Source organism: Neomonachus schauinslandi, chromosome 13 (genome assembly GCF_002201575.2).
Source record: "Neomonachus schauinslandi chromosome 13, ASM220157v2, whole genome shotgun sequence".
NCBI lineage: Eukaryota > Metazoa > Chordata > Mammalia > Carnivora > Phocidae > Neomonachus > Neomonachus schauinslandi.
Window position 1 is genome coordinate 45,989,006 of NC_058415.1, and position 12,854 is coordinate 46,001,859.

Genomic DNA, 12,854 nt, shown 5'->3' on the forward strand with positions numbered 1-12,854 from the left:
AAATCAACAAGGAAACAGTGGCTTTGAATGACACACTGGACCAGATGGATTTAACAGACATATTCAGAACATTCCATCCTAAAACAGCAGAATACACATTCTTTTCAAGTGCACATGGAACATTCTCCAGAACAGATCACAAAAGAAGGCCACAAAACAAGTCTCAATAAATGCAAAAAAAAAAACAACAACAAAAAAAACTGAAGTCATACCAGACTGATTACCAGCAATGAAATTGAATCAGTAATCAAAAAATTCCCAACAGACAAAAGTCCAGGAGCAGACGGCTTCACAGGTGAATTCTAGCAAACATTTAAAGAAGAGTTAATTCCTATTCTTCTCAAACTTTTTCAAAAAAAAGAAGGAAAACTTCCAAATTCATTCTATGAGATCAACATTATCCTGATACCAAAACCAGACAAGAGACACCACAAAAAGAGACTACAGGCCAATCTCTCTGATGAACATAGATGTAAAGATCCTCAACAAAAATATTAGCAAACCAAATCCAGCAATACATTTAAAAAATCATTGACAACAATCAAGTGGGATTTATCCTGGGGTACAACATTGGTTCAGTATTTGCAAATCAAACAACGTGATACATCACATCAGTAAGAGAAAGGATAAAAACCATATGATCCTTTCAACAGATGCAGACAAAGCATTTGACAAAATAGAACACCCGTTCATGGTAAAAAACTTTTATGAAATGGGTTTAGAGGGGACACACCTCGACATAATAAAGCCACATGTAAAAAACCCACAGCTAACATCATACTCAGGGGGGAAAAACTGAGAGCTTTTCCCCTAAAGTCAGGAACAAGACAAGGTTGTCCACTCTCACCACTTTTATTCAACATGGTACTGGAAGTCCTAGCCACCGCAGTCAGACAACAAAAAGGAAAGGCATCCAAATTGGTAAGGAAGAAGTACAACTACACTCTGCAGATGACATGATACTGTATATAGAACACCTAAAAGACTCTGCCAAAAAACTGCTAGAACTAATCAGTGAATTCAGTAAGGTTGCAGGATACAAAATCAGTGTACGGAAATCTGTTGCATTTCTATACACTAATAATGAAGCAGCAGAAAGAGAAATTAAGAAACAATCCCATTTGCAATTGCACCAAAGATAATAAAATACCTAGGAATAAACTTAACCAAGGAGATGAAAGACTTGTACGCTGAAAACTGTAAAACATTGTTGAAAGAAAATGAAGATGACACAAAGAAATGGAAAGACAGTCCAAGCTCATGGATTGGAAGAACAAATATTGTTAAAATGTCTATGCTGCCTAAAGCAGTCTACAGATTTAATGCAATCCCTATCATAATACCAACAGCAGTTTTTACAGAACTAGAACAAACAATCCTAACATTTGTTTAGAACCACAAAAGACCCTGCATAGCCAAAGCAGTCTTAGAAAAGAAAAACAAAACTGGAGGCATCACATTTTCAGACTTCAAGCTCTATTACAAAGCTGTAATTACAAAACAGTATGGTACTGGCATGAAAATAGACACATAGATCAATGGAACAGAATAGAAAGCCCAGAAATAAACCCACAATTATATGGTCAATTAATCTGCAACAAAGGAGGCAAGAATATACAATGGGAAAAAGACAGTCTTTTCAACAAATGGTGTTGGGAAAACTGGATAGCAACATGCAAAAGGATGAAAATGGTCCACTTTCTTACACACAAAAATAAATTCAAAAATGGATTAAGGACCTAAATGTGAGACCTGAAACCACTAAAATCCTAGAAGAGAGCACAGACCGTAATTTCTCTCACATCAGCCATAGCATCATCTTTTTATTTTTTATTTTTTTTTTTTTTTTTTAGAGATTTTATTTATTTATTTGAGAGAGAGAGAATGAGAGACAGAGAGCACGAGAGGGAAGAGGGTCAGAGGGAGAAGCAGACCCCCCGCTGAGCAGGGAGCCCGATGCGGGACTTGATCCCGGGACTCCAGGATCATGACCTGAGCCGAAGGCAGTCGCTTAACCAACTGAGCCACCCAGGCGCCCTAGCATCATCTTTTTAGATATGTCTCCTGAGGCAAGGGAAACAGAAGCAAAAATAAACTATTGGGACTATATCAAAATAAAAAGCTTCTGCACAGCAAAGGAAACAACAAAACTAATGGACAACCTACTGAAAGGGAGAACATATTTGCAAATGACATATCTGATAAAAGGTTGGTGTCCAAAATATATAAAGAACTTCTACAACTCAACAACAAAAAAACCCCCCAGACAATCCAATTAAAAAATGAGCAGAAAACATAAACTGACATTTCTTCAAAGAAGACACATGGATGGCCAACAGACACATGAAAAGATTCTCAACATCACTCCTCATCAGGGAAATGCAAATCAAACCCACAATGTGATATCACCTCACACCTGTGAGAATGGCTAAAATCAAAAACTCAAGAAACAACAAATGGTGAGAATGTGAAGAAAAAGGAACCCTTAAGCACTGTTGGTGGGAATGCAAACTGGTGTAGCCACTGTGGAGGATGGCATGGAGTATCCTCAAAAAATTAAAAATAGAACTACCCAGGGGCGCCTGGGTGGCTCAGTCGTTAAGTGTCTGCCTTCGGCTCAGGTCATGATCCCAGGGTCCTGGGATCAAGCCCCACATCGGGCTCCCTGCTCTACAGGAAGCCTGCTTCTCCCTCTCCCACTCCCCCTGCTTGTGTTCCTGCTCTCTCTCTCTCTCTCTCTCTCTCTCTCTCTCTGTGAAATAAATAAATATAATCTTAAAAAAAAAAATAGAACTACCCTATGATCCAGTAATTGCATCACTGGGTATTTACCCAAAGATTTACAAAAACACTAATTCAGAGGGATGTATGCACTCCTATGTTTATAGCAGCATTATCAACGATAGCCAAAGTATGGAAGCAACGCAGGTGTCCATTGATAGGTGAATGGAAAAAAAAGAGATGAGATACACACACACACACACACACAGATATTATTCAGCCATAAAAAAGAATGAAGTCTTGCCATTTGCAACGACATGGATGGATCTAGAGAGTATAATACTAAGCAAAATAAGCCTATCAGAGAAAGACAAATACCATACGATTTCACTCATATGTGGAATTTAAGAAACAAAACAGACAAAGGGGGAAAAAAGACAAACCAAAAAAAAAAAAAAACCAGACTCTTTAACTGTAGACAACAGATGGTGACCAGGGGGGGGGGGGGGGGGGCTGGGTGAGATAGATGAAGGGAATTAAGATTACACTTACCTTGATGAGCAGCTGAGTAATACATGGAATTGTTGAATCACTATATTATATACCTGAAACTAATAATACACTGGAATTAAAATTTAAACTAATCCTTGGAATTACAGATATATATAGGACCGGAGAGATATATAGTCCAGACTCTGGTGAGTCTATTTCAGTTCACGGCTGAACATACTGAAAAAATTGTTTTAAAAAAAAATGCCTAATGATTTGTTGTGACTGACTCCCTTATTCCAAGAATGCTTGTTTTTAGTCTGTCTCCATGCTTACGTTTCAGCATTAATGGAACAAAATGAAGTGTTTGCCACTGAAATATTTAGATTAAATAATGAGAACAGAAAAATAAAATGCATGGGGAGTCATTTGTTATTGTTCAAAAGTAGGATCAGACTATACCTCTTTTTAAAAATCCGTTTTGGGGGCGCCTGGGTGGCTCAGTTGGTTAAGCAACTGCCTTCGGCTCAGGTCATGATCCTGGAGTCCCGGGATCGAGTCCCGCGTCGGGCTCCCTGCTCGGCAGGGAGTCTGCTTCTCCCTCTGACCCTCCCCGCTCTCATGCTCTCTGTCTCTCATTCTCTCTCTCGCAAATAAATAAAATCTTAAAAAAAAAAAAAAAATCCGTTTTGGCCACATAACAATAGCTCTAAATATCCCTTTCCATATCACTCCTGATGAATCCTTTAATCTCTTTGGAAACACCAAAACAGAGGAGTATCTGGATCTCCGTATGATTAGGAATGAAATAAGGTTTCTCCTGCATTATTAGAGTAATAATAATGCAACTGCTGGGCCTTCTGTCTTACAAAAGAGGATCCCGACAACCTTCTGGAGCCTTGAAATGTCTGTTCATTAAGTGTGGAAATGGAGTTTGCTGTTCAGTCCGGTTCCTCTTCTCGGGTGAAGGGGAAGGTCTCATTGCATCATCCTGACCCGGGCTGTGTGTGTGTGAACATGGGTGACTCTGAATTGTTAAAACATGTGACCTAACTTTGTTTCTATTTCCTTTGGAGGCTTTGGATTTCTTGTTGCTGCTCTTTGCAATCGCAGTGGTGACCTGGGCAGACCACGCCGCCCCTCTCCTCCTTGGCCTCAGTGCTAGCTGGTTGCCATGGCATCGGGAAAATGGCCCAGCTGGGTCAGCTTCAAGCTTCCTTGGCAGGAGTCCAATGCACAGGGTCACTGTGCAGGAGGTTCTCACTCTCCTTCCAAGTAGCATGCCTCTTCTGCTGCAGAAAGAGCCGTGGAAGGAACAGACCCAGAAGGTGAGGTTGGCAGCCGCCTGCGTGTCAGGGCAGGTGGCCCATCTTCTCTTGAGCAATTTGTGCTGTAGAGTTGAGGTTGGAAGTTAAGTGAAACTGGAATCACCCCACGGGCTTTCATCCTCAGCCCCGAATCGCAGCCAGATGCAGAGCCTCAGAGCTTGAGGCTAACTGGTGGCCAAAAACAACAATGACAGTAGCAGTGACTTGCTTACAGTTGGAGGTGAGCCGGAAAGAAGAGCTTATACTTGCCCTGGGGTATTGAAGGCACATGTGTTCTTGATCCTGGGGGTGAAAGGATGAGTGAGGCTCTGAGCGCTCAGAATGACAGCGTGAGGACAGATAGGAAGGCAAGTTCAAGGCTGCAGGGATCGTAGGACCAGGAGGAGAGGGTGGTGCTGAGCAACGTTGGGGACGATCCAGCACGCCTGGGGGTAGGTCAGGGAAACGGGCATCTGGAACATCCACATTCTTGTAGCACAGGTAAGATTCCTCGTAGCTCATTCGGTCCTATAGCCACGTTCCAAGGGCCCGTCCTCCTCCTGATCTGTGCTCATGACATGGGGAAATTTGTAAAGGTCGTCACCCTAGCCCTCAGGAAAATCCAGACTGTAGGAAGCACTTTTGGTTTTTAGCGTTGAGTTTCCCCAGGCTCCTGGCCGTTGTGCGCAGCGTATGGCAACGCTGTGCTTCCTCTACTTCTCATTACATGGCTCTGGGCGGCCTTTCGTACAGTCGAGGGGGAGATTCTTTTTTGAATCTCATTTAAGGATTTTTATGAGGTTGAAAGCTTAAAGCCAACTTTTTGTGGCTTATTGTGAAAATCTGAACATTAGTCTTTAAAAATATTTCTGAACTCTGGACCCGCGGGTTAGCTGTGCACAACTCCACTGAGCATCTCAATTAAAAGGCCTTTGTTAAGCATTCATATTATCCCAAATCTTGTGTTTGCTGTTTCATTTTAAATCAAAATCAATTCAAATGTGGTATCCCCTTGTGTTTTTTCTGGCCTGGGACACCATGATCACTTCGGACTACAAGTGCAGACATCCTGTGTCTATTATGTACTTGTAGTGCTTGATTTATTTACTTACCAGTCGGATATTATAAAACAAAATTGAGAAAAAGAAAATTTTTTAAAAATTTAATCAAAACAGGGGTGCCTGGGTGGCTCAGTCGTTAAGCGTCTGCCTTCGGCTCAGGTCATGGTCCCAGGGTCCTGGGATCGAGCCCCGCATCAGGCTCCCTGCTCTGCGGGAGGCCTGCTTCTCCCTCTCCCACTTCCCCTGCTTGTGTTCCCTCTCTCGCTGTGTCTCTCTCTGTCAAATAAATAAAATCTTTAAAAAAAAATAAAAAATAAAAAAAAATTTAATCAAAACAGAGAATTAGGATTATTTGCTTTCTATCTGACTCTTTCTTACAAGCCGGTTTCTACGTCCAAAGTTAAAATACCTAGTACCTCTGACTAATGTACGTGTTTTTTAGTGAGTCGAGATTGGCAACATTCAGTCATTAATGAAATTACCCTCTATCTAATATAAAAACAATTTTGGCTGTACCCTGGGAGATCAGTCAAACTCCTGAGTAGTCTGAGTTTCTACCTCATTTGTAGAATTTATTTGCAGTTAACATACCCGGCTGTACCTAGTAAATTGTTTGATGCCTTTCTCTTGCATTTCAACTTCCTGTTTCAATTCCATTTGGGCACAAATTGTTCTCATCTACAGAATATCTGATTTTAGAAATGGGGGCTTATGTCTGATGTGTTTCCCTATTTACTACCTGCCCTGTGAGCCTGGGCCTAGATGCATGCAGCATCAGGCAGCAGGATGCAAAGGAGGAGCGCGAGGCTCTGAATTGGCTTGAAATCTGGACTCTGCCATTCATTGGGAGTGCACTTGGGCAAGGTTCTTAACCTCTGTGGTGCTCTCGGAGTGATGAGAGAGAAAGTTCATGGCACACTGGAGGCCTGCTGAGCCCATGTCTACCTCCCTGTTAAAATCCATAGCAGGTCTCAGGGTATTTAGCCGGGAGAGGAGTTTTGACTTTGCTGGGTCATTGGACTAAATGGGAGCTGTGTCCAGCTTCCCCATCTCTTAGGCCTGGTCCCCTTCTCATCTCCATCTGCCAGCCCTGAACTGAGATGCATGTATGCAGGCCCAAGGGCCGGGTCGCTCTTTTACTAATAGTGGGACTGTCTTCACTGATAATTGCTCTTCCTTTTCACCCTAGTTCATTGACTGGCTCTTGAGCATCATGGAAAGCCCTAAAGAAGGCCTCTCCGCAAAATCCAGGGATCTTTTGAAAGGTAGGACTTCCATACCACATGCCCAACATAGGTGAAAGCCGTCCATGGCTGCCTTCGCTAAAGAAGCAGCATTCTCGTGTGTATTGGCTCCCGAAAGGGCTCATCTGAATTCAGTGTGGAGAAGTAATCTGGAACTGTCATTATGTGGTATTTTGAAGTAGAAAGTGGATTTAAAAAGAGTTCCATGCCTTTAAATTTCGCTTTTAAATAGCTTTTAAATGTTTTATTATGACGGCAAACTTTCACTTTAATGAAAGTTTAAAAAATTCAGGAAAGAGCAAAGAGGAAGCCAGAGTCCCATTGCCCAGTGGCAGTTTTGATTATTTTTTTCCTAAGAAGTTTTTGCCCCCTCTGCATATGAGTGTTGTTCTAACACACTTATAATCATTGAGCAACTGAAAAAATACACATAATACACATAGACACTTTGAGCACTGCCTTTTTTATTTAAAAATTATGTTTAAAGCATTTTAACCTATCCCTGTTTTGGCTTCGTTAATAGTATTTGTAGTAGTGACATAGTATTTTGCCAAGGGAACTGGACGTTTCCCATGCTTTCAGGCGTTTAAATAGTTTTTGTGTTTTTTATACTTCTCTACTAACTTGTTGAACTATGACTGTGGGAACCACAAATAGAGAATATCTTTCTGTGAAAATTACGTACATTATTTTACTCAAACCTGAGACGTCCGTCGGGCGTTGTTTCTGTGGCCTGAGACACCTTGTACTGTCTTTTGTGTCTCAGGACTCGGGGGTCTGGTCCAGCCAATGGCTTCTGTCGAGATGGTCCCTGACACGCTGTAAGATAATGCACTGGGAAGGCTCGGCTTGGGAAAATCACCTCCTGGCTTACACTTGTGATAATTTATCTGGCCTGCCTGGAGTCTTAGCATGACCATATTTTACTCTTAGTATGATACAATTTGTTGGTGGCCAAACAAGTAAGAATTCCCTAATCAGTTGGTTCTGATCCTTCTCCCTACTCCCCCTCCCCCCCACATATGCGAAGGGCGTGTGTAGGAAGTGGATTGTGATCAAGCACAGAACTTCACTAGGCGTAAGGGCAGTGGTCTGACATACGTTTACTTGATCCGTCCCTAGAGACTTGCTAGGATTGTCTTCATTTGTTTGCCTCAGGAAGCTTGAACTCATTCTTAATGGCCATGGGTCTATAATACCATTGGTTGCTCCAAACATACACTGTTTTAGGTCATGAAGATAGCAAACAACTTGATACTGATGAGGAGAATAGTTATTTGGGTCAAGGAAGTACATGTTCACTTGATTAGATAGTCAAGGGCTTATTAGAGTCACACCCAAGAACTGTGTAACTGGCTTCCCTACATTTCCTCCCTATTATATTTTAAATAACATCTCGATATATTTATATTAATATCCTAAAATAAGATCTATAATAAGTGACCTAGAGGAATTACACAGAGCTGCCCTACTCTAAATTGATCCCTGAGAGACCCGTGATGAATAAGAAAAGGTGTGGACTTGTGAGCACATAGTTGAATACAGATTAGCACAGTCACGCCGGCTCCATTGAGCAACGAGGACCTAACTTCATTGCAGGATCAGTTTTTTATTTTTGTTTCTTACCTTTCAACTAAACATCTGATGGAAAAGTCATATTCATGTAGAAAAATACACAAATCGTTAAGTAGCTTTTTTACAAAGGGAACACACCTATGTAATCATCACCCAGATGAAGAGAAGAAAAAAAATCATCCCAGAAGGCAATTTTTGTTAAACTCTGCCAAATTTTCTGTTAACTGGTTGCAGAATAACTTAACAACAAAGAAACCCTTTCTTCCAGATTTTATTAATCATGCTCTACTATTCAAATTCTGCCTAAGGCTTGATGAGAATTCTTAGTCTTGAAGATGAGCCAAGTAAGAAAAAGCCAAGTTCTGTTCTGACACGTTTTCCATCTAAGTGACCTTTTCAAATGCAGTTTCACCAAATGCAACAGTGCACTTTACTTTTTTTGTCCCCTTAGCTACCCTGTTGTCCTTGAGAGTTCTCCCAGAGTTTAAGAAGAAAGCTGTATGGACCAGAGCGTACGGTTGGTGACGTTTTGGGGGTAGCCAGCAGCATCCTCAGCTGGATGAGGAAAACCACAGAAATGGAAGAAGGTTTTCAGAATTCATGCCTGGGGTCGTGGAGCCATGATGCAGAGGGTCAAGGGGCATGAAAAGGTGCACACAAAACTGACCCCTTGACAGGTGCATGCCAAGAGAAGGGGGCATTGCTTCAGTGCCCAGGCCAGTTGGGACTGAAAGCAGAACTTGAATTTTCTTTTCTTTGGCTGGAGTTCAACGTGAAGATCTTCCTTGTGGAAACTTGACTACATTATCTTCTCCCCATAAATTCTAGTAAAATAATCTTGTGAATTTTGTGCACATTTCTTCTTTGTTTTAAGGCACGGGGAAGGTTTTGCTGGCAAAGCCAAATGATAGTGGTGGCAGTAACATCATGATCGACTTCGCATGAAGTTTCTAGAGGATATTCGCTGACTCAGTGTTTTCTTACTTTTATTGATAAAACACTGTCTTGGAACTGCTGTCCACATTTAAATAGTAAGCATGGTGTGTGTTGAACATTAGCCAAATCAGATTCATTAGTGGTGGCTATAATTTGCTTATGCTTGGGTCTCTTGAATGCAATTGAAAGTTCCCCAATTCAAAATAGCTTCAACCAAGGAAGAGAAAATTAGGTCACAAACCAAGAAGTTCAAGAGTAGATCTGATCAGGTCAGTCAGCTGCATCCAGTGAGTCAAACAGTACCATCAGGGCATAGTTGGGATCACTCCACAAGTTGGTAAGATGGCGACCAGCAACCTCAAAGGGAAGGGAAGGCATCTTTGCTCGTGGGTATGGCAGAAGCAACATGGAGAGGACTCTGGTTCTGCTTGGGTCACATGAGAGTCCCTGCACATCTATGTGGGCCTTGGGAGTTGGGGTACTCTAATTGACCAGGGTCCTACCTAAACTGGCTTTCTTCCAGGAGAAAGGTAATGGAATGCTGGGCAGGTATCTCCTTGAAAGAACAATGTGTTTTATTATAAGTACACATCTCTGTCTTAAGCAGAGTGACTGGTGGCCTAATGACAAGTAAATGAAGTTATGTGACAGTTGTCCTCAAGAATAGCAGTTTACTCAAGGGCTTGAGAATCGGCCAGCATTTGATCTGTTTGCTGTTTATTTTTCCTTCACGCAGGCATTCAGCAGGGCTGGCTTGAACCAACCATATGAACGTCCTGATGGAGATACAGATACAGATACAGATATATGGTCTCTGGGGAGAGAGTTTGTGCCACTGGAATAATACACCTTTGTGTCCTCCGGGCTCCAGCAATGCCTGGTACTTAAAAGCACCGTAGAACCTTCAGTATTATTCCCGTGTGATATGTACATTCATGTTGTCACTAAGTGAACCTACCTACCACTTAGGTTAAAAATAGCTCTCCTAGTTTTGTTTTCCAAATATATGGATTTATGATTCCAGGTTTCAGATATTTGTGGTTCACTGTGTAATCCACACTCTGTTCTTTCTTTGCTGAACTTCAGTAAGGCGCCAAGATGCTTACAGAAAAGGGGAAGGGAGGGCGAGCTTTCAGGGCATAGCCACCTGCAGTACCAACATTTCATTTTTATTAGCTCCTCAGAGGCCAGGCTAGAAGGAAATGAATTTGAAGGAAGCAGCTGAACATGTTCTGCGAGAAGCCAGCTTCTCTTTCCTTCTGCCTGCATACACTTTTTTTTACTTCCCACCAATTAGTCCTTGAAATTCATCTAACATTTATTGTTAGGTGCCAGACGGTAAGTTCACTAGAACTTTCACTTGTATTATCTTATTTCACTCCTGCAACAAGACTGTGAAGAAGCATCTTCTTTTGTTTTTTTAAAGATTTTTTATTTATTTGAGAGAGTGAGCAAGAGAGGGACAGTACAGGAACAGGGGCAGAGGGAGAGGGAGGAACAGACCTCCCGCTGAGCGGGGAGCCCGACGCGGGGCTCAATCCCAGGCCCCCGGGATCACGACCCAAGCCGAAGGCAGACGCTCAACGACTGAGCCCCCCAGGCGCCCCTGAAGAGGTATTTTCTATTTTAAAATGGAGAAAATACATCTAACACGAGGCAGAGCTACATAGAACACCAAAGCCTTGAAGCCCCAGATCCAGCGCACTTTCTGCCGCATCCAGGCATTAGTGCCCATTTTAAGATGAAAACTCCTACTCCGGATGAAGCCTCCTGCATGCCTCGTACAGATTGCTGGCATCAGGTAAGAGAGAGAGCCCTGAAGCACAGGGCGTACAGCCGGTAATGCTGAAGTGACAGTGGTGACGATGCTGCCTACACTCACTGTGGTGCACGGTGCGTCCTGTACAGAATTATCAGACATCTGTGTTGACACCTGAAACTCCTAGAACGTGGTATGTCAACTACAAAACCAAAAATCAAAAAAGGACACTGCCTCATGTTAATAAGCTGCTGCAACTGGGAAGGTGAGGAGTTGTGTAAAGCAACAGGTCTTAGCGGGTTGAAGGGCTTTAAATTCCTGGGCCATCTTGCAAACGTGGGTGGCAGGGAAGAACAGTGAGGGGAGGTGGGCACTGAGGAGCGTGTCTGTACTTCTGCCCTGAGTCAGCAGGCAGAGCTTGCTGGTGCTGGAGGAAGGGAGGAAGAACTGGCCCCGGCTTCTAAACCCAGCCGGCCTTTTTCTCCTCAGCCTGATTTCTTCTCAAACTTTGTCCCTGCTCCTGCCCTTGACAAGAGAACAGAAGAGCACAAAATGGAGGAAATAAAATATATCTGTATTCTTTCTTCCCTAGCCACCTCCCCTCCCTATTTTTGTTTTCAGGGGTCTTGAGCTTAAGATTTGTAGGATTTTCCTATCCATGGTAACCTCTAAAGAATCAAAGTGTAAGATACTAGGAGTGCCTGGGTGGCTCAGTCGGTTAAGTGTCCGACTCTTGATTTCGGCTCAGGTCATGATCTCAGGGTCATGGGATCAAGCCCTACGTAGGGCTCCACACTGGGCTTTCAGTTGCTTGAGACTTTTTTCTCTCCCTCTGCCCCTCCCCTGCTTGCTCACTTGCTCTCCCTCTCTCTCCCCCTCAAAAAAAAAAAAAAAAAATTCTAAATTTGAAAACCTAAAGGTTCTAAAATCTAAACACTAAGATATTAGGTCACTGGAATAACAACACTCTTTCTCTTGGTTACCTCTTGGTTCAGGTCAGAATTAAGTTATTCCCTCAGGATGGCTCACCTTGTTCTCTAGAAACCCGAAGTCTCTGCCTTTTTAGACCAGATGTTCCAAACTATGGAAACACTTCCTTCACAAGTTGCCAAGACAAAGAGCATGCTGGGATATACTAACGAATGTGTGGAGTTAAAGCCTTATTATGCATCTCAGAACACTCTGACTCTTGATTTGAAAAGTGTGCATTTGGAACAGATGTTGGGATCCATGCAAGGCCCTAAAATTATCTTTGTGTTTTGTCATGTAGTGACTCCATGGTAACTACAAGGCTGTTAATAACCTTTTTTGAAGTTAATTGTCAGAAGTTCTTAACATCATTTTGATTTTAACCAAAGATGGTGATATTATAATTATAAAAGGAATAAGACTTTGTTAGGGACTCAACCACTATCTTGAAATAACTTAGTAACTTTGAAAATAAGCAGTTTTAAACCTCTGGTAAACATTTTCATAAGTTAGTTTTTGAAGGGAAATCAGATCTTGTGCTTAGGAGGATGGGGCCTTCACTAAAGCCAGAGCTGTAGGCTAGGCCTCTGTTGAGTCTGTATGAGATGCCCCAACAAGCCTAGTACTAGCTGCAGGCATTTCAGATGGAACCAGGGGACACAATGTGGCTGGAACAAGTCACATCCTCCATCCTACCATCGCAGAAAAACACCTCACGGCGTCATCTTCATGTATAAATATGTATCATCGCGCTGGTCCTGGATGAGGTAATATGCTTTTATATTTTCTGGAA

General features: G+C 42.3%; 1 protein-coding gene across 1 annotated transcript in view; it reads left to right on the forward strand.

Moving 5' to 3' along the window:
* Nucleotides 1–9,232, forward strand: part of FOCAD (focadhesin) — a 282,029-nt gene extending 272,797 nt beyond the window's left edge. Inside the window, exons 42-44 of the mRNA XM_044920455.1 lie at nt 4,287–4,538; nt 6,768–6,843; nt 8,849–9,232. Coding sequence (XP_044776390.1) covers nt 4,287–4,538; nt 6,768–6,843; nt 8,849–8,922 — 402 coding nt within the window. The 3' untranslated portion in view covers nt 8,923–9,232. The remainder of the gene's footprint in view (nt 1–4,286; nt 4,539–6,767; nt 6,844–8,848) is intronic.
* The last annotated feature ends 3,622 nt before the right edge of the window (nt 9,233–12,854 follow it).